Source organism: Plecotus auritus (genome assembly GCF_963455305.1).
Source record: "Plecotus auritus genome assembly, chromosome: 2".
Classification (NCBI taxonomy): Eukaryota; Metazoa; Chordata; class Mammalia; order Chiroptera; family Vespertilionidae; genus Plecotus; species Plecotus auritus.
The window spans coordinates 125,798,323-125,818,747 of record NC_137771.1 but is presented as its reverse complement, the minus strand read 5'-3'; the positions used below and the strand labels follow the sequence as shown (position 1 = coordinate 125,818,747).

Sequence of the window (20,425 nt, the reverse complement as noted above, 5' to 3'; positions counted from 1 at the left end):
ATCCATGGGAACAAAGCTTACTACAAATAAATCAAAGTAAATGTGCATGCCATTTATGAGGTTCATTGTGTTCACTTACATGCCACTTCTAGAGACGCATTTCGACTCACTGCTTCACCAAGATAGTTTCTTGCAACGCAAACGTAGCTTCCTTCATCGGGTTTACTTCTGCGACCGTGCACAATGCGTAAGAAGAACAAGGATCCGCTGGGCAGCAGCATCCTGTGGGAGCGCGGGTCATCCTTGTCAGTCTCCACCCGCTCACCATCTTTATACCACTCAATGGTGGGTGTTGGCCGGCCCTCTGCCTTACAGTTCAATGTGGTGGGCTCTCCCTTGGAAACAATGACATCTGAGGGGTGCTCCACAATCCGTGGGGGAAAGTCTTCCTGACGAAGACGAGATCCTAAAAACATGACAGAATAAAGACAAGCTTTGACATTTTCTTAGTGATAGCTTTTGTTTGATTTAGGTTTACATTAGTGAAATGAAACTCTTTATTCAAAATGCACTTATTACTATTTTATTCATTTCACTCTTTTGTTCTTTATGTATCTCATAAGTCATCCCCATTCCTTTGTGTAATGAGACAATATAACAATAAATTAATGTTAATTCTAATAAGTTATAGTTAATGTCCCATGAGTTATGACCAACAAAACCAAAAGAGAGCAGGTTGGACTGTGTACAAGTAAAACGAATTCCTGTCCTCGAAGTACTTACTATCCCCTGGGGAGAAAGCCAAGTGCCCAAGTACCTAGAACACATACACAGATACTGTTTATCATACTGGTGTGCTGTTATCAGACTTAACATAAAAAGAGACCCACACATTAGGTACAAATATTAGCTCAATTTAACGTATAAGGAAGAAGCTTAGGAAATTAAATTGATTGCCCAAGAATGTAGAGGAAATACGCAGTAGAGGCAGGATTTACATCCAAATATGTCTGACTGAGGACCTTAACCATAAATCACTATGTTAAAATGAAATAAGTATTGCATAAAGGTCCAAGAAATGCATTATAGGAAGAAAAGGAGAAGCAAAATGTTAACTCTAACTAGAACATATTAAGAAGTCTCTTCCCCCAAAACAGTGGCATTTAAATTGAGCTGTAAAGAATAAAAATATGTGAATATGGGAGAAAAGCATTCAGATTGAAGAAACAACATAAGCAAAAGAAGAGAGAAATTAGACCACATGCACAGTACATTTCATAATCAGGGAAAAAGTTGATGTGGTAGGTGAGAGTAAAATGTAGTCTTGGAGCCTGAGACAAAAGGGCTTTAATTACCATGCTAAGGAGTGTGAATTTTAGTCTATAAGGCTAACAGATTTTGAAGGAACAGTACCTTGACTACCTGTGTATTAGAAAGACACTCAGGGTCTGTAGTGTAAAAGATTGGTAGCAATGAAAGCAAAAAGACAGTTAAGAGTTGTTTAAATACCCCAGAAAACAAACAAAGAAACAAAACACAACCTGACCTTGAGAAATAATGCTGAAAGTATAAAAAAGAGAAAGCTATAAGGCATATTACAAAACAATGCTTGATAGAATTGGGTATATCACCATACAGTAAGGAAGAGTGATAGGTACCAATGACTTAGGGCTACTAAGGAAAATAAAACATACCAAGAGGAAGTCCTGTTGGATTTTTAAATGAACATTTTACATAACATATTGTTTTGAATATTTTTAATTTATGAAGTGTCAATGGCCATTATGTGTGGAAAGATCCTACCAGCAACTGCAAAATAAATCCAAAGCAGTTGCTGGAAGAAATAATGACATCTGAGGACAATTATAATGTACATATGGGATTTTAAAAGTTTGCTCATAAAATTTTCCAGCCAATCACCTAATATTAGCACATTATGCCCAATACACAGAAGTAATATTTATTCCTCAATAGTGTTTATTTATATTCAATATTAATTAAAATTTAATATTTTACTTTTACAGAGGAAATTTAATTTGGTAGTAAATAAACATTTTCTTTTCTGAAGAGATTTAACATTTAAAGGTTGCTGATTACCATTTGTAATCTCATTAGATCTGAGAAGGAACTTACACAATGCAAGTGCTAGGTACCTACAGCAAAAGAGTAATTCACAGTACACAGGTCAGAATTAAAATACAAAAAAAAGTACTAAGGAACCGCAAAGCATTTAAATATGAACAGGTACATCATGTATCACAGTAATATAGAAAGACACATATTGTAAGTACTGAGGCCCTAAAGCACATCCTCAAATAAACTAATTTGCTGTCTATAAAAAAATAAGAATTATTTTAAAAAGCAATAATAAAAAAATATTTCAAAGTATCCTATATAATAAAAGCATAGTATGCAAATTGTCTCCTCTACCAGAAGTTGTCCAGAGTTCAACCAGGGGGTGGGGCTGGCTGGGGGAAGGGAGGGAGTACCCAGCCAGCAGCCACTAGGGACCCTACCAGTGTATGAATTTTGTACACTGGACCTCTAGTTTAAATATAAAGGGCTAATCATAGTTTGCAAATAGTAGCATATTCCCAAATGTAAATGTCTGGACACACAGCCATAGACTCTAATCCTGAAATGCATCAAGAGTTCAATCTTGCTTTTCATGTAATAGACATATGGTAGGCTGCAATCATCTTGTTTAGATAGCCTCCTTGTTCTCTAACCTCCCATATGCAGTCATCTACATTCTCCCGACTGTCAAAGTTGTCCTATTTTTAAAACTAAGCTAGTCAATTGTCCATGTTATTAGACTGTTATTTACTATATCAAATAGTTCCCTACCTTGTTAAGCATTTGGCCTGGGTAAGGCCTTGGTAAGACCTTAAGTACAGACGTTGGAAAAAGTAGGTTCAGTAGTTCATACAAAAAATAGTACAATAATTATAAAAATACAACAATAAACTCAGTATTTAGCATACTCACAACTGTAAACCTACATTTGCCCCCCTGTTTATTAATACTTAATCAAATGACATTTTAAATAGTCTATATATCTAAAAGCCTAAGTGACCATTACGACCAGTCGACCGGTCGCTATGACACACACTGACCACCATGGGGCAGATGCTCAATGCAGGAGCTGCCCCCTGGTGGTCAGTGCACTCCCACAGCCAACCTCCCATGGCTGGCCAACTTCCCACATCCCTCCCCCTGTCTGGCCAATATCCCACGGTCCCTCCCCCTGGAATGGGCGAGATGGCTCCAATCAACTCGGATGGCCGGGCAGGCCGAGGGACCCCACCCGTGCTCTGCATGAATTTTTTTTTTTTTTCTTGGTGCTGTTACAAATGATTGAGCTAACATAATTTGTGATAAAATGAAACTAATCAATCACTCCATCAAATCTGTCCTTACAACTTTCCCATTCTTGAATTTTTCTTGATGACTACATTCCAGTATACTTTCCTTTTGAGGGGGGGGGGGGGGGGAGAATGGAAAACGGCTGTGAGACAACTTTTTTTTTCACCCCTAGAGGTCCTATTATATGATCAGATATGGTGAGAAAGCTATAGTTTGGAAAACACAAAGACTGTTTTATTCATGTGAACCTTAGTGAAACACTCTCAGCAGATTATCTAATTTTGCAATGGCCTAGAAAGTTTATAAGATTCTCATTCCTTCTGGAAGCACAGCAATGCCATGTTAAAAATAAGTTTAAATTAGAAATGACATCAAAATTGAGGCCTAGAATTACTACTTACTTATTACAAATTTTCTACATAGCTTTTTAATGTAAAAAACTAAAGGGTCAATGCTATGAAAAGGAATTGACAAATATAAAAGACATGTCTTATCCAACAGGCAGCTTTGATTCCAAAAGTTTCAGTTGTATAATATGCAGAACATCCCTATTGCCCAGTCTTCTGGGCACAACAGACAGAAAGAAGGTTGAGCTGCCAGAAATCCTCTTGTTCCAAACCCCCATTTTACATATAAAGAGAAGAAAATAAATAGAGAACAAAAAAACTTACTGATCTTATAACTGGATGTACCTTTGACCATCTTCCTCCTCCAATTCCCCCTCGCCAAGCCCTTCTGCCCCCACCATCCCCAAAGCTGATAACCACAAGTGGTCTGATCATTGTTCTGAGTTTTGTTTTTTTATATATATATATTGCACATATACGTGAGATAGTACAGTATTTGTCTTTTTCTGTCTAACTTATTTCACTTCAAAGAACAACTTTTTAAAGATACATATTTTAAATTAATGTTCATTACAAGGGTTTGTCCTTGATAGGTCTTGTGTCTACTATCAAAAGCAAAGATTATCAAATGTCTTCCTGGAGAACCCTCCAAAAGGTAACATTTAAAAGCTTTTGTTTAAAAAATATCTCATGTAATACATGGAATTTATTCTTAATTTTCTATATAATTTATTCACATTGCCAAAAAGTACATAGTTCTATAAATCACTTAAACCAAAGTCCAACGGGGAGCCCTGGCTGGTGTGGATCAGTGGGTTAAACATCATCCCTTGCACCAAAAGGTAACTGATTTGATTCCAGGTCAGGGCACATGCCTGGGTGGTGGGCTTGATCCCTGGTAGCGGCAGTGCAGGAGGAAGCTGATGGATGTTATGTTCTCACAATGACTTTTCTCACTTTCTCTCCCTCTCCCTTATTCTCTCTCTAAAAGTCAATAAAAAATATTTTTACAGTCAACTAGTAATGCATAGATATTGATCTTAAAAATAAATATTTTATCTATTATATAACATTAATCAAGATATTTAAATTTTCCTTTTCCAGGGTGAGCAGATTATTACTTCAGGAGAAGGTAATTAAAACAGATTCATAAAAGGTTGTTTTTTTTCTCAGAATTTCACAATTATACTTCAGGCCTTTATTTCTGTAGCCTAACAGAAATTGCTGAAAATGTTAAAAGCGGAACACACTTTCCCTCTTTTTTTTCCTTCACCACCCTATTTTATTCAGCACCTTAATTAGCTAAGCTTTAATTGCTTTTTATAATACTTCATTTTGTGGATGCCTACATAAAATGCACTGAGACACTGACCTTACCTGCACAGGTGCTCCAGGAGACACCAGCATCCACCGGGAGGGCAGTACTGCTTTAGGTAAGTTAGAACCAGTAACCAAAGCAAGCAAAATCAGGGATGGATGCATGGAAATAGCTATACAACACCTAAGGGAGATTTTGAAACTGCAAATCTGAAAGGTCTCCAGTAAATTTTTAGGTACTTTTACTCCTGAATAAGTAATTAATTTCCTACTTTATAAATGCATTTTTCAACACTTCAGTGAGGAGCCAATGTATTAGCCTGGACATTCATCCAATTCTGTTTCAAATCAATTTGCCACATCTTACCATGGTAGAAGTCATTCTTTAAAGAGTGATTTGCCACCAAATCAGAAGTTTTCATGGGTTATGCAGATCTGCCTTATAATGACAAAAGCACTCTCTATTCCAGGAAGGTATCTTTGAAATTGAGCTTCTTATTGCCATACTTATAATATATTGATATACTGCATTTGGCTTTAAAAAAGATGAAACAAAACAAAGTTAAAACTCAATTGTTTTACAATGTTTAATTTTATAAAAACCATCCACATTTATTGGTGGAGATTATGAATGGATTTCTAGAAAATGGCATTCTACTTATGTAAACTCCTAATGGAGTGGAAACATATTGACCTTCTATTTCCTAAAGAATATATTCTGAAAATGCTACAGTAGCATTAATCTCAGTAACTGCAGATGTCAAAGGTTCCAGTGTCATTGTCAAAACACCATTCCTACCAGCACTAGGATTTAACCCATGTGTGCTAAGCTTTGCTAAACATTTAGCTTTTGATAAATTTTCTTAGAACTCTTGATATACACTGAGTGGTCAGATTATTATGATCTCTGCACACATAATAATCTGGCCACTCAGCATATATCCTATATAATAAAAAGCTAATATGCAAATTGTCCCCTCAACCAGCAGGTAGGCTGGCCAACCGCCCATGTCCCCTCCCCCTGGCCAGGCTGGCCGGACCCCCCACCCATGCACGAATTCATGCACCAGGCCTCTAATATATATATATATATATATATATATATATATATATATATATATATATATATATATATATATATATATATATATAGTGGCCAGATTATTATGCATTCAGAGATCATAATAATCTGGCCACTCAGTGTATTTTCCTCTAACCTGAAATATCTATATATATAAAAGCCTAAGTGACTATTCAACTGTTCAACCAGTAGCTATGACACGCAATGACCATGACAGGACAGATGGAACATAGAACAGACTCATGAATCTCAGAGGGAAGGGGGGAGGGAGGAGGGTGGGAAGAGATTAACCAAAGATATTATATGGATACTAGAGACCCAGTGCACAGATTCGGGCTGAAACTGGCAGTCTAACATCCCCTCAGGGGTCCCGAATTGTGAGAGGGTGCAGGCCAGGCTGAAGGATCCCACCGGTGCACAAATCCATGCACCAGGCCTTTAGATTATTTATAAAGTTAAATTGAGATTCAATGACCCTAGTTATGATTGTAGACAAACTTTTTTTACTATATAGTATACTGAGGATTTTTTTTTAAAGAATTGAAAATGTTAGTACAACCCAGAAAGTTTTTAAAGAGAATAATGGCTAAAACATTACCTAAAAAATCACAACTGCCATGAACCAAATACATTAGCTCAATCATGTCTAAGTAGTAATGCACACAATGACTGATTTTAGGCTTATTTACAATCAACATTCAACTACTTAAGAAGTTGACCTAACATATGAATCTCATTTCATTACTTCATCATTTTTTTTAAATGTGATTCTTAAACCATGGATTGGCTTATGTGGAATGGAAGCAAGTAATAACACCTCAAAAATTAAATGTAATATTTTGTGGTCATGTGTGCATGGGCCTTTTTAAGAAATGATAAGTTACATCGTCAGTTAATAGAGATTCTTTGTGAACAAGAACACTGTGAATTGAAATTGGTATTATCCAAATGCTGGCAAATATCTTACCCGCTTCACACCTTGGTTTACTTACCTATAAAACATAGCAGTACTAAGCTAATAATATTGCTATGATGACTGAATGAGATTTTTCCATGAACTGAGCACTCAGTTAATGTTCACTACTAGTAGTGCTTTATAATGTACAATTCTTTTATTGTGTAACCTCTATTACTACACTCACTGGAACTCTGACCCTGTAAGGATAAAGGACTACCTCCCATCTGTAAGATAGTCTTTTTATGCTATAGTAGGTCATTCAAAATACAGCTTCTGCCTATTTCTCTACTGTGATATTCTATTACTGCCTGCTCCTACCTACCAAAGTAAAAGTCATTCTGTACGATATACCTTACTTACATTTCTCTAAAGGTTTCATGTTTTCAACAACTCTGCAACTTAGTCAGATTTGCCACATACTCTAAGTTCCAAAGATGACAATACTAGGTGCTCAACCAATCTATATATATAAGCAGCCAGGGTAGTAACATCCAAAATGATCAAAGACTTGACTGAACGCCAGGCTGTGTGTGCAGCAGGCGAGCAGGCTGAACTGCTGACCTCTCAAAAAGAGAGAGAGGTGGGGCTGATCAGCAGCAGCAGCAGCTGCTGGTGAGGCCCAGAGAGAGAAGCAGGGTCTGATCACCCTGCTTCTCTCTCTGGGCCTCGCCAGCTGCCAAGCCTCTCTTCTCTCCCAGAGGTCAGCAGTTCAGCCCACTGGCCAGCAGCCTGGGGTGACTGTTGATCAGCCCCACCTCTATGATCAGGCCTGGAGATAGGCCCGGAGATGCTGAGTGGCATAGAAAATGACCAATCAGAACCAAATCTAGGTGAATTGGGAGGAGCCAATGGCTGCCTAGGAGGCGGAGCTTTTGATGCTGACTGGCATAGAAACTGACCAATCAGAACCAAATCTGAGTGAATTGTGAGGAGCCAATGGCTGCCTCGGAGGCCGAGCTTTTGACGCTTACTGGCATAAAAACCGATCAAACAGAACCTACTCTGGTTGATCAGTGAAGGCAGAACCTAAGGTGGGGGCTGAGGAGGCATTTTAAGGGCAACAGCTGTTTGGTGTAAGAAAGTGATTCAATTTTTTAATGACCAGTTTGGCAGTATAGTGCATATGGCTGGCTATCAGTCCAGATATAGGGATTATGTGTTTTTGTCTGCCAAGAGCATCTCCTCCTGCTGAAAAAGCCTCCCCAACACCCCATATAAACAATCCTATCCAATATAATCTATCTACACTAATAAAAGGGTAATATGCTAATTAGACTGGGTTGACCGGCCATCTTCTAGACATCTGACTTCTTTTCAAAGCCATGGTGGTGGGGGCTGAGGCAGAGGCAATTAGGGGTGATCAGGCTGGCAGGGGAGGGCAATTGGGGGCAAGATCAGGTTTACAGGAGAGGGCAGTTAGGGGCGATCAGGCAGGCAGAGGCAGTTAGGGGATATCAGGCAGGCAGGCAGAAAGGTTAGGGGTGATCAGGCAGGGAGGGGGGCAAGGTAGGGGCAATCAGGCCAGGCAGAGGGGTTAGGGGTGATCAGGCCACAGGCAGAGGGGTTAGGGGTGATCAGACAGGCAAGCAGAGGGGTTAGGGATGATAAGCTAGGCAGGCAGGCAGGAGCCAGTTGTCCCAGATTTCGAGAAGGATGTCCGACTGCCAGTTTAGGCCAGTGGGATCGGGCCTAAACTGGCAGTCGGACATCCCCCAAGGGGTCCCAGATTAGAGAAGGTGCAGGCTGGTCTGAGGAACCCCCCTCCATGCACGAATTTCATGCACTGGGCCTCTAGTATATTATAAAAATTCATGAATATATACACAACTTTTGTTATTCTGTTGATAAAGTGATAGGTAGCTAACCTTTTTATTAAAAAAACACACACTATAACAGCTAAAGACTGAGTCTACTGTGCTTCATGACAAATTGAATGTTGTGGGACTTTAATACCAGACACTACGGTCTATGCATGCAGAAGAAATTATTCATAAATCATATTCACTGGAACGTAATCAAATATTGTTGCTTAAACACTCTTTTTGTCCACCTAAATATTTTATTGAAATAGATTATACTAATAGTGATGATTTTTCTTTTGAAAATCCTGAAAACAAATGAATACATTGGAAGCTTCAGTTTTTTGTTGCTTTTCCATTTTAAGTTGACAAAGGATTAAAGAATATAAGAAGAAATATTGTGAGGGCACATTATCCTAACAAGTTAAATGACATGATAGGAACAGGAGCATTATCAGAACACTGTCTGAGTTTAACTTTTACTAATAGTTTAAGGGGACAGTGATAACAAAATTATTTTTCCCTTTTTTAAAGCAACACGTTTTTCTTTGAAATTTCTAAATTATGGATTTATAGTGTAAAAAGCACTTATGTATATGAAACATGTTCATAATTTTTGTTAAGTACAAAAACAGGTTGTAAAATGATATGTTCTTTATATTCCTCCAATTTATTTTTGTTTGGGTTTGGCAGGATATAGATAAGGATAAATTGTAAAGTAAATATATTAAAATGGCTATTATTTGGGAAAAAAATTAAATAAGGCTAAATTTCTTATAATAAAGACACAAGTCAAAGATGAGTATAGTGATCCCAAAGATGAAAAACAAGATTTTCTCTTGAATAGTGGGACGTTAATATTGTATTTAGGTTTTTTTTTTTATACTGTATTGCACAATGATATGTTGGAATTCTTATTCTGAAGCCTGTACCTTGGAGAGTAAAGGAGGTTTATAAAGTAGCTGAATAAAACTTGTACTTATTGCTTTGTCTTTTATTTCCATGCTCAGAATGAATAGGCTTTCACAGTTGACCAAACTGAACAGAAGTGACAGCATCACATTTGTGTGGAGGTCTTTCCAGGATACACAACTAAATGTATTTTTAAAGTATTTACTCCATGAAAAACACCTTAGACAAGATTTTTATCCAGAATAGGTTGAAAAAGAGGCCATGTTTTATCAGTTGCAAATAGCTCTTAAACTTGGAATCAAATCTGTTTACAAATTTTTAGGATACTGTAGAAAAATTTCAATTTTAGCATTTTGCCCTCACTTTAAGCAAGGCATTAAAATAAAAATAAAGTTGATAATTTAACATCTTTAACAAATACATTTCATCCAGCTTTATTTGATAAATCATAATGATTGTGATATGACATCTGCCATCAGGCTCTGCAAATGGTTGGTTAAATTTAGACTGAAAATCAGAGTTGCTTTGGTCTAGTGAATAAAGAACATGAGTTACATTAATTATCAGGCTACTTTTCATTTGGGGATCTATTTTGCGTTCATTTCTGTCTACTTATGCTCTTTGGCTCTATTATTACCTTTAAAACGTGAGTGATTTAATACAACTTTAAGTTTCCTTTCAAGGAATGTCTTCTGTTTCAGAGCAAAATGACCCCCAGATAACATCATTGCTAAAACAAATACTGAGGATAGTTTTCAGTTAAAAGATTCTGTGTGCAAAGAGAAAAAAAGAGCTTTCTTTCTGCTAATTGGAGAAAAGCAGCAAATGGGAGTGCTATAAATGTTTTTAAATGATCTTTTTCTGCTTGAATTACATTTCACTAAAATATGTCAAAGACTCAATTCCTTAGGTCTCCCCCAAAAAAATCTGAAGGCTTTTTTTAAAAACTTATAAAACTGTTACATTCCACTCAGTTCATTTACTTGGAAGTCTTATCAGATGAGGGATCAAATGAACCAATCATCTCCGGGTTTTCCCAGCTTCCTACCAGGTGACATGGAATTAACTTCCATCCAGCCACTCTCAAAATGCAGTGCTTTCTTGTCACCAAGCAAAAAGAGTGGAACTCACAGAATTATCCAGATGATGCCAAAGGGTAAGAAAATGCTGACAAGTGGGGAAATTCAAATGTATAGAGTTAGGGCAATCCTAATATACAAGCATAATGAAAGCTTAGAATAGGGTGGTATTTTTTTAAAGTAGAAAGTTGATTTTATAGTCAAGTACACAAAACATGAAATTGACAAGCAGAATTTTATAAAGAAGCTACAACTAAAAATAAGGAAGAAAATAAAAGATATATGAATTTTAAAAAGTATAATGATGTGTGCTTAATATTGTAGGTATACTACTTTCAAAGGAGACAATAACGGTGTGTTGTTTTTAAAGACGTATAAAATTCCACTCCTAGGGCAATGGAAACTAAAGAGAAAATAAACAAATGGGACTACATCAAAATAAAAAGCTTCTGCACAGCAAAAGAAACCAACAACAAAACAACAAGAAAGCCCACTGTATGGGAGAACATATTTGCAAATGTTACCACTGATAAAGGTTTAATCTCCAACATCTACAGGGAACTTATACAACTAAATAAAAGGAAGATAAATGATCCAATAAAAAAATGGGAAAAGGACCTAAATAGAATCTTTTCGAAGGAAGACAGAAGGAAGGCCAAGAGACATATGAAAACATGCTCAAAATCACTAATCATCCAAGAGATGCAAATCAAAACAACAATGCGGTACCATCTCACACCTGTCAGAATGGCAATCATCAACAAATCAACCAATGACAAGTGCTGGTGAGGATGCAGAGAAAAAGGAACCCTCGTGCACTGCTGGTGGGAATGCAGACTGGTGCAGCCACTGTGGAGAACAGTATGGAGTTTCCTAAAAAACTAAAAATGGAACTCCCATTTGACCCAGTAATCCCACTTCTAGGAATATATCCTAAGAAACTAGAAACACCAATCAGAAAGGATATATGCACCCCTATGTTCATAGCAGCACAATTTACAATAGCTAAGATCTGGAAACAGCCTAGGGGCCCATCAGCAGAAGACTGGATCAGAAAACTATGGTACATCTACACAGTGGGATACTATGCTGCTATAAAAAAGAAGGAATTCTTACCATTTGCAGCAGCCTGTATGGAAATGGAGAGCATTATGCTAAGTGAAATAAGCCAGTCAATGAAAGAAAAATACCACATGATCTCACTCATTTAAGGATAATAAAGAACATTATAACCTGATGAACAAAAAGATAGATACAGAGGCAATAAAGCATCAAACAGACTGTCAAATTACAGCGGGAAGGTTGGGGAGCAGTGGGGGAGATAAGAGATCAACTGAAGGACTTGTATGCATGCATATAAGCATAACCAATGAACACAAGACACTGGGGGGTGAAGGCATGTATGAAAGTGGGGCGGGGGGGGGCAATGGGAAGATATGTACTCATGTAATACCTTAATAAAAAATAAAAAAAATTATTAAAAAGATAAAGAGGTATAAAATTGCTGTTAACATGAAAAAATAAAAATCATTGCTATTTTTGTTATAAGTTTCAATAACACATGGAAGGAAAAATATCTGAGTTATATGTAAACTATTGAACTAGAAGTTTGAATTGAGTCTAAGAATGTCTGACTCCATAAGGAGTCTGCTTTTAGACTTCTGCTGCTCTCCTCAGTGCTATCCGCAGGAAACTCATCCCCTCTCATGCGCCAGTTATCATTTCTATGAAAACAAGAGCCAAATCTCTACTATATTGTGTCTTCAGTTATAGAAAGCTCTAAGCTTGATCAGATGCCCACATGAATGTTCAATCATAACCTCAAAATAGATCCTTCACCTCTCTCTTTGTTCCATAACTCATCCCTCTCTCCTTCCCAACATAATTCCATCTTTCTTCAGGTCCCTAGCAGTTGCACAGTTTAACTCTTTGATTTTGTTCATATCCCTTTAGAACAGATTCCTATGGATTCTTCCTTCTTTCACTTTATGTCTGTCTGTCAGTTCCATCCCTCTCTAGACTCAATTTCACACTATGCCAAAAGTTTCATAGTTTCTCTGTTCCAAATATAGTTTCTACTCCTTTCCCTCATCACTCCATACCTAGGAAAAAATATACAAGGATGTTAGAGAGCTAAGTGCAACTTTTCTTTCAACAAAGAAGTAAGTAATACATTTTTCAAACTTCCATGGAGTGTTCTAACTTCTTCTCACTCCCTTGGCCAATAGAAATACATTTATTCAGCCAGCTGAATTACAAATTGTACATTTATAAGTCCAGCTATGTAGCCAGGATTAAGCAAATTGCCATGTGAGTCTTATGTTGAAGCACAAAACCCTGAACCATCACGCCAAGTCTCAGCATTTACTTAGACCTCATTTACTCACGCTGCTGTGATGACTTGGTAACACTTATGTACAGTCACAGGTGCCAGAACATCACTTCCTACATTCAAAATTGCCGTATTTCTCCATTTTCTGAGTTCACTGAAATGTGAAAAACTATGTTGACAGCATGGGGATAAATGAGATGCAGAATGCTCCCTTTCATTGAGGTAGCTTATACCTGATATATTTATCTAAAGTGTCCACATTGAAAACAGATCTGTGCAACAACTGCCTGGTACGAATCCTGAAATGATAATGCAGGCATTGATAAAATATTGCTGATTTTTTTCTATTTGGCTTATCAGTGCCTTTAAATATAAAATAAAGAAATATTATCTAGCAAATAGGGGTCTTCAATAAATATCTGAACATTCTTTGTGAGATGATTAGCCAAAAAGAAAAAAAAAAGAGTGGTAGCATTGATGTAGTTAAAACACATTGACCGACCTCAGTATTTATATGTCTAGTATGTGCAATTTGAACTCAAATACACAAAAAACACGTAAACACAATTCACAGCAAAATTATGTCCATTGTCTAAAGTCTATCAACAAACAAAAAATAAGGTGTTTGTATATCTGCTGTGATTAGTTTACAACCTAGTGATTCCTTTAATTATCCTCCTCGGGGCTCAACAAGGTATTAAGTCACAGAAACAAAGGCATGAATAAGAGCAGAGTGTCTGACTTTGGCAGGCTCAATAAGTACCACCTTGATGTACTGATGGCTCTTAATGAAGACAATAGCCACCAATTAGACAACTGACAATTATTTCGAAAGCTGAATTGTCAAAACAGGAACAAGAGACTAACCCCTGAATACTAAATTATTTTTAGGTGGCATTTAACCACTCTTACAAGAGCAAAAGGCAAATGATTGCTCTTTACTGCAATGAGAAATTCTGCTTTACACGTTATGTCCCAGGCTTACAAATTAGCTTTTTTTCCTCTTCTAAATTTGACTGGAATATAGCTTGATATACTCTCTCATTATGGTCAAGTTGTATTGAAGAGTGCATACTAGAGATGTAGGCCACACACAGTGTTATAGGACCTAAGCAGATAGTTCATAGATTCTGGATTCCGACAGACCTCAGGTTCAATCCTGGATCATAGAGGACAGGTTATGTCTGCAGTAGAAGATATGGGAATCGGATTCTTTAGCCAATATTAGAGGGAACTACAAAAGTTATCCTAGTATTGGAGTCTGGAGAGGATGTAGGAGAAGCCCCAGGTCAGTCAGCCTGGGGGTAGAGTGACCATTTATGTAAATATACCATATACTAGTACAAGATATATATAATATATATAATAATAAAACATAATATGCAAATCGGCCGAACAACTGAACAGCAGAAAGACCATCCGGATGATCTTCTGGACAACTACGATATGACACGACTGGCGCCAGGCCAGCCAAGGTGGGTGCGATGCGATTAGTCGGGGGGCCCTGCCATTGCCCCACGATTGCCCCGCAGAGGGAGGCCCAGGCCAGCCAAGCAATCATACCCCACACCGGTTGCCTGCAGAGGGAGGTGACCGGTGGCAGGTGGGGGAAGTGGCACACAGATGGCAAGCAGTGGCAGTGGCGGGGGCGGGGCCAGCTGCTGGCAGGCAGGGGAAGGAAAGCCCCAATAGGCCCTGATTGCCAGCCAAGCCTAGGGACCCTACCTGAGAGGTCACAGATTGCAAGAAGGCACAGGTCAGGCTGAGGGACACCCCGCTAGTGCATGAATTTTGTACACCGGGCCTCTAGTGTGTATATATGATATATATATATATATATATATATATATATATATATATATATACATACACACACACACACACACACTAGAGGCCCGGAGCATGAAATTCGTGCACTGGGGAGGGTGTCCCTCAGCCCAGCCTGCACCTTCTCCAACCTTGGACCCCTCGGGGGATGTCCAACTGCAGGTTTAGGCCTGATCCCGGTAGGACATCCCATCCCTCTCACAATCTGGGACCGCTGGCTCCTAACCGCTCACCTGCCTGCCTGATTGCCCACTAACTGCTCCTCTGCCGGCCTGATTGCCCCCAGCTACCCTCCCCTGCTGGCCTGATCACCCCCAAGGCTTTTATTAGTATAGATATGACCCTTCACAGAAAATTTCACTAACCCTGCTTTACAATAAGGGCTTGATGATTGAATCATTGGGACCAGACACCAAGATTTCCCTTCTTTGAATAGTGGAGGGAAAAATTATCTTGTTTTTAAGTTGTCCTGAAATTAAAATTAGATAATGACTTAGAAAAGTATAAAAGCACCATATAAAGACAACTGTCTTTTTCATGTACTGAAAAGACAATAAAGTGGTAAAATGAAAAACACTATTTTTATTCTCCCCCTTCCTTCCTTTACAGCTTGTATTTAAACTTTGAAATTTATAAAAATTTCACTCCAATTTTCATTTCTTTACATTCAATATTATTTTGTATTGGTTTCAGGTTTTATATTAGTTACAGAATAGTGGTTAGGCAATCACATACTTTACAAAGTGTTCCCTGATATTTCCAGTACCCACCTGGCATCATACCATCATTACAACACTATTGACTATATTCCCTATTTAAGTGACAATGGGTTTACAGGTTCCTTCCAGTCTTTCTTTTGTGTTGTTCGCCTTTCCTTTTCTTTCTCACTTCTTCCCTCATTTTCCTTACATAGTATTTCAATTGGCCATCAAAGCTCAGTGAAGGCACTGGGACACGCTTAATCCATTTTACAGACCAGGAAACTGAGGCCAGTTCCAGTTGGCTGTGGGACTTGACTCAGCACACAGGGAGCCCTTAGAGCCATGCTCTCTGCCCTTCCTAAGGGGCAGCCGCCGGGCAAACAGAACAAACCTTCCCGTCAGGCTTCCGAGCCTTTCTCAAGCCCCTCTTCATTGCGGACGCCCCACATTCTTTCCTTTCCCCGTCCCCCGCCCCCTTTCTTTACTGCCCGCCCCCACCCCTTCTCCGGAGCAGGTGGAAGGCTTCGCACTCACCGCCAAGGCATGCTCTGCCATGGGGCAGGGCGGCGTGGGCTTGCTTTTGGGTCAAGGTGGGAGCAGGAGTTGCTGCCTCTGAAGTGCGAAGGCTGCCCGGGCGAGGCCGGTTAGCACTGGGAGCTTGTCTGAGTCACATCAGTCAGTCCGGTACCCTGCAGTGCGGCACCCCTCCACTGAGGTGGCACCGCCCCTCAACCCCCGCCTCAGGGCTGCGGATCCTTGCCCCTCTGCCCGGGCGTCCTTCCATGCCCCTTGGTCCCTGGCTGGGCCCACCCTCGTCTTGTGGCCACTGCAGAACCTCTCTCTCTGCAGGCAGATCCTTGCCCGCTGGCCCGCTGCCCCGGCCTGAGCCCCCTCTGGTGCACCCGCCTCGCCAGGTTTTTGCCTTTGATCTATGGCATTGGTGACAGTACACTCCTAGCAAGCCTGGTACCCGGAGGGGCACAGGGTCAGTTCTTTGGCCAGAATGTTAGAGGTTGCAGTAGCATTTGCAGATGTCGCCCAGAGCCTGCTGGCGAAGGCAGCGCCTGTGTGGGGTGTCCTCAGAGGGATGGTGAGGCGCTGCTCGGCGCCCCTTGGAACACCCTCCTCCTGGCCTGCTGCTTCGCCAAAGCTGTGGCACTCGCCCTGGAGCTGTCCCTCAGGCAGGCCCCCAGTCGGGCCTCGTGCCTCTTCTTCCACATTCGGCCTTCATCCACCCCTCTCTCCTGCAGTGCTTGGGCTCCAGGCCCAAAAGAAAAGAACCAAGACCAAGAAGGACAAAGCCCAAAGGAAGTGAGTCTTGAACCCCCACATCCCATTCTCTGGATTTCCTCCCACACCTCCTCTCTGTGTCACATCTTGAACAGGCACCCTGTGGCCCAACCACATGGCCACCGGGCTGCCTGGTAGAGTCGGTCTCCGTGAAGCTGTGAATCTGTGGCCAGAGGCCCGATCTGGGTCTCAGCAACCCCATGCCTGCGATGTTCCTGGGGCCCACGGGAGTGGCCAAGCAGGCCCAGCCGATCCTCTCCTGGGCTGCAATGTTCCCAGGGCCCCACAGGCATAGCTAGGCAGGCCACTGCCCCTCCCGGGGCCTCTGATGGACCCGGACAATGCTGGTGGCATCTGGTGCTGCCCATCCTGCCTCCCAGGGCCCTGATGGACTGGTACCTTGCCAGCGATGTCTGGTGCTGCCTGCCAGGCCTCCCCAGGCCCCTGATGGACCCGGACCTATAGGGGCGGGCCATGGCACTGCCCGCCCTCCCTGCATATGCAAATTTACCCACCATCTTTGATGGGTTAATTTGCATACTCAATCTGATTGGCTGATGGGCGTGGCTTGGCATAGCAGAGTGATGGTTCATTTGCATGTTTCTCTTTTATTAGTATAGATATATGATATACTAGAGGCCCGGTGCATGAATTTCATGCACAAGGGGTGTTGTCCCTCAGGGTAACCTGTGGATATTAGGCCCTAGCTCATGCCCCCAGCCCCGCAGCCCCGCAGCCCCACCTGGCAACTCCCACTTGCCCTGCCCCCCACCACTGCCACTGGTCGCCATATGCAGGGCGACTGGCAGGGTGATCAGGCCCCGGCTTGCACCCACCTTGGCCTGGCACCACCCACTCACCTGCTCCACCATCCCACCACAGTCCCACTCTCGTCGAGGCCCATCAGGGCTGGCAGCACCTCCACTGCCACCCACTGACAGCGCCACGTCGCTGATGCCCACCATGTTCCACGCTGCCCCCTGGTGGTCAGTGCACATAATAGCAAGTGGTCAAACTCCTGGTCGGTTAAACTCTCACCCAAGGGGACAATTTGCATATTTTCATATTAGGCTTTTATTATATAGGATATTGTATTCCTATATTAAGAACAGTGCCTAAAGAACTCATTGCCCATAGAATTTTTATTGATAAACCAAACTTTTAAAAACACTTAATACACTTTTGCACCAGCCACTGCCTTCCACCACATAATAAAAATAGAAATTCTCCCTCCTTGCATACTGGCAGGCAGCCCACATTTTCCTGTACTATGATTATTTCTGAATGACTTGGCACAACCTTTAATGATATGCTTCCTGCATCACAGGATTCGATGTTCCATTTTTGCCTACCTCATCATTTAGTCTCCAGAAGTTGCCTTTGCCTGATTATTATTAATACACAGGGCATTCCTGCATGGGTGTCCTTAGAGTCCACACCCGGGTGCTGCCTTGGAGGTGAGATCACCTTTGGATCTCCACTGGCTCTGTTCCCTTGGATGGGGTCCAAGACAGAGCTGCCTTATGCTGAATTTCACTGTTGTGGCCAATGCTGTAATAATGAGGTTCCCGAAGCAATCCCCCTTGGATTTCAAAGGGTTATATTCCCAGTCTAAGCACAAGCATTTAAAACGATGCGTTTCTCTTAATTTTGTTTTATTCAACTTTTTGCTTTAACACTCAGGTCCAAACACTGTATTCCAGCTGAATGGACCATAGTGTCAGTAACTTGCAATTTTTCATGAACTAGTACACACACCCCCAACCCCACCCCCACACGCATGCGCACGCGCGCGCGCGCGCGCACGCGCGCGCGCACACACACACACACACACACACACAGGGACAAACACAGTCACAGAATTATAAGTACAAGAATATTTCATATTGTTCTCTTTAAGGAGGAATCTACCACTCTACATTAATGCCAAATATTTGAGTCATTAAACAAAGCCTAAACTCCAGTGAATATCTTATAAAAGCCATAATTATTGAATTAAAATAGTCACTCATTTTATTGGAACTGTGCTGAGTCAGTAATGCAAGACTTCAAATACCTATATATTAATGAAGAGAAGTATATGAGCAGATTTTCAAGCTTACCGCACTTGTGTCAAAGGCAGTTGGGCACATGAGGAAAGGGCCCGGGTCTATGCTCACAGTCAGCCGCAGCTAGCTCAGCTAAAGGGAGCTTCCCAGTTCTTGGCAGAATAACAAATTCTCAAGCAGAGAGGGGATAGGGGTGAGAATTTTTTCTTCTGTAAGTAACTTAATGAATGAAGTACTAATTAACATTATGGCATTGATAAATGGAGAGAGAGATTAGGGATGTACTCGATATTCAGACCTTCGCAGATGGACTGTCAAAGCCACATTAATTCCTATCTCATTGGAGCATCTGCTTCTCCCATAATCCACTGCCCCTTGGTACGAACAACACAAACTGTTGTGACTCAATTCGATTTATATCAATCTAATTTCTTTTAATCCAATTTGTATTCCAATCTACTACCTTCTAATCACTTAAATCTTCAGCCTCCATCTGGTAAATTTTCTCTCAGAATTAACGGAGCAGATGCCTCTGTGATTGTCTTCCCCAGTCAAGCTAATCAGACCTCGCAGTGGCCTACAGGATCTGCTGAATAGGTACGTGACTCAGGGTGTTGCCCTTCCAGTTACAAACGCAGCCAGGGAGGAAGACCATTTTACCTATCGCTAATTGGTTCATTTGCATAACACTGCTGGGGAAGAAACACTGGACCCAGAAGCCTAGAGAAGGAAACTACAGGAAGAGAATAAAACCTGCTCATTTGTCAAGTGGGCTTTACTATTCCATCTGTCTCCGGTTTAGGTTAACAAACAGGGTGAGGATATTACTTAATATTGTTTGCTCTGAAAAGCTACCCTCTGAAAGCTAGGGGATTAGAACCCTTTTGTATAATCATTAAAGTGATACTGAGACCAAACTTCGGTTAACAAATATATTCCTAAAATAACTTCTTGAATTTGGGAACTATGCTCTGATGTATCCACCAGAGCATAATTTGTGCTATACACAGCACAACCCCTGGCCTGCACTAACACTCACTCCTGCAGAAGTTCCACTGTGATCCCTAATTAATGCCACGATTTACATGTTCTCCTATGAACAGACTGGATACAATGGTTAGCAAGAATGTAAATAAATAAAGGACCAGGACAAATAGACAAACACTATATAGAACTACTCTGAGATGAAGTTGACTGTCATGTGAAATGGTTTTTTATTAATTTATAGCCATACTTCTTACACAGTGTGTCTTGATAATATATTTTTTTCCAAATTTCAAGGCATTATAAATAGAAATATTAAAGTGTTCAAGGTAGCCACATAAGGAATTGGCCTCAGGAAGACTTTTGCTATTAGGAAAACTGGAAAAAATTAGCCTAGAAAAACATTTCATCTAGAACATGGTCTATCCTGGTATGAAGAAAGCT

The 20,425-nt window shown here is 40.5% G+C and overlaps 1 protein-coding gene across 15 annotated transcripts in view; it reads right to left on the bottom strand.

Moving 5' to 3' along the window:
- ROBO2 (roundabout guidance receptor 2) overlaps positions 1-20,425 on the bottom strand; it is a gene marked incomplete at its 3' end in the record, with an annotated part of 1,552,622 nt that overhangs the window by 632,633 nt on the left and 899,564 nt on the right. For all 15 annotated transcript variants that reach the window (XM_080654546.1, XM_080654549.1, XM_080654547.1 and 12 more), the window contains exon 2: positions 80-406. In XM_080654546.1, the coding sequence (XP_080510672.1) occupies positions 80-406 (327 nt within the window). The remainder of the gene's footprint in view (positions 1-79; positions 407-20,425) is intronic.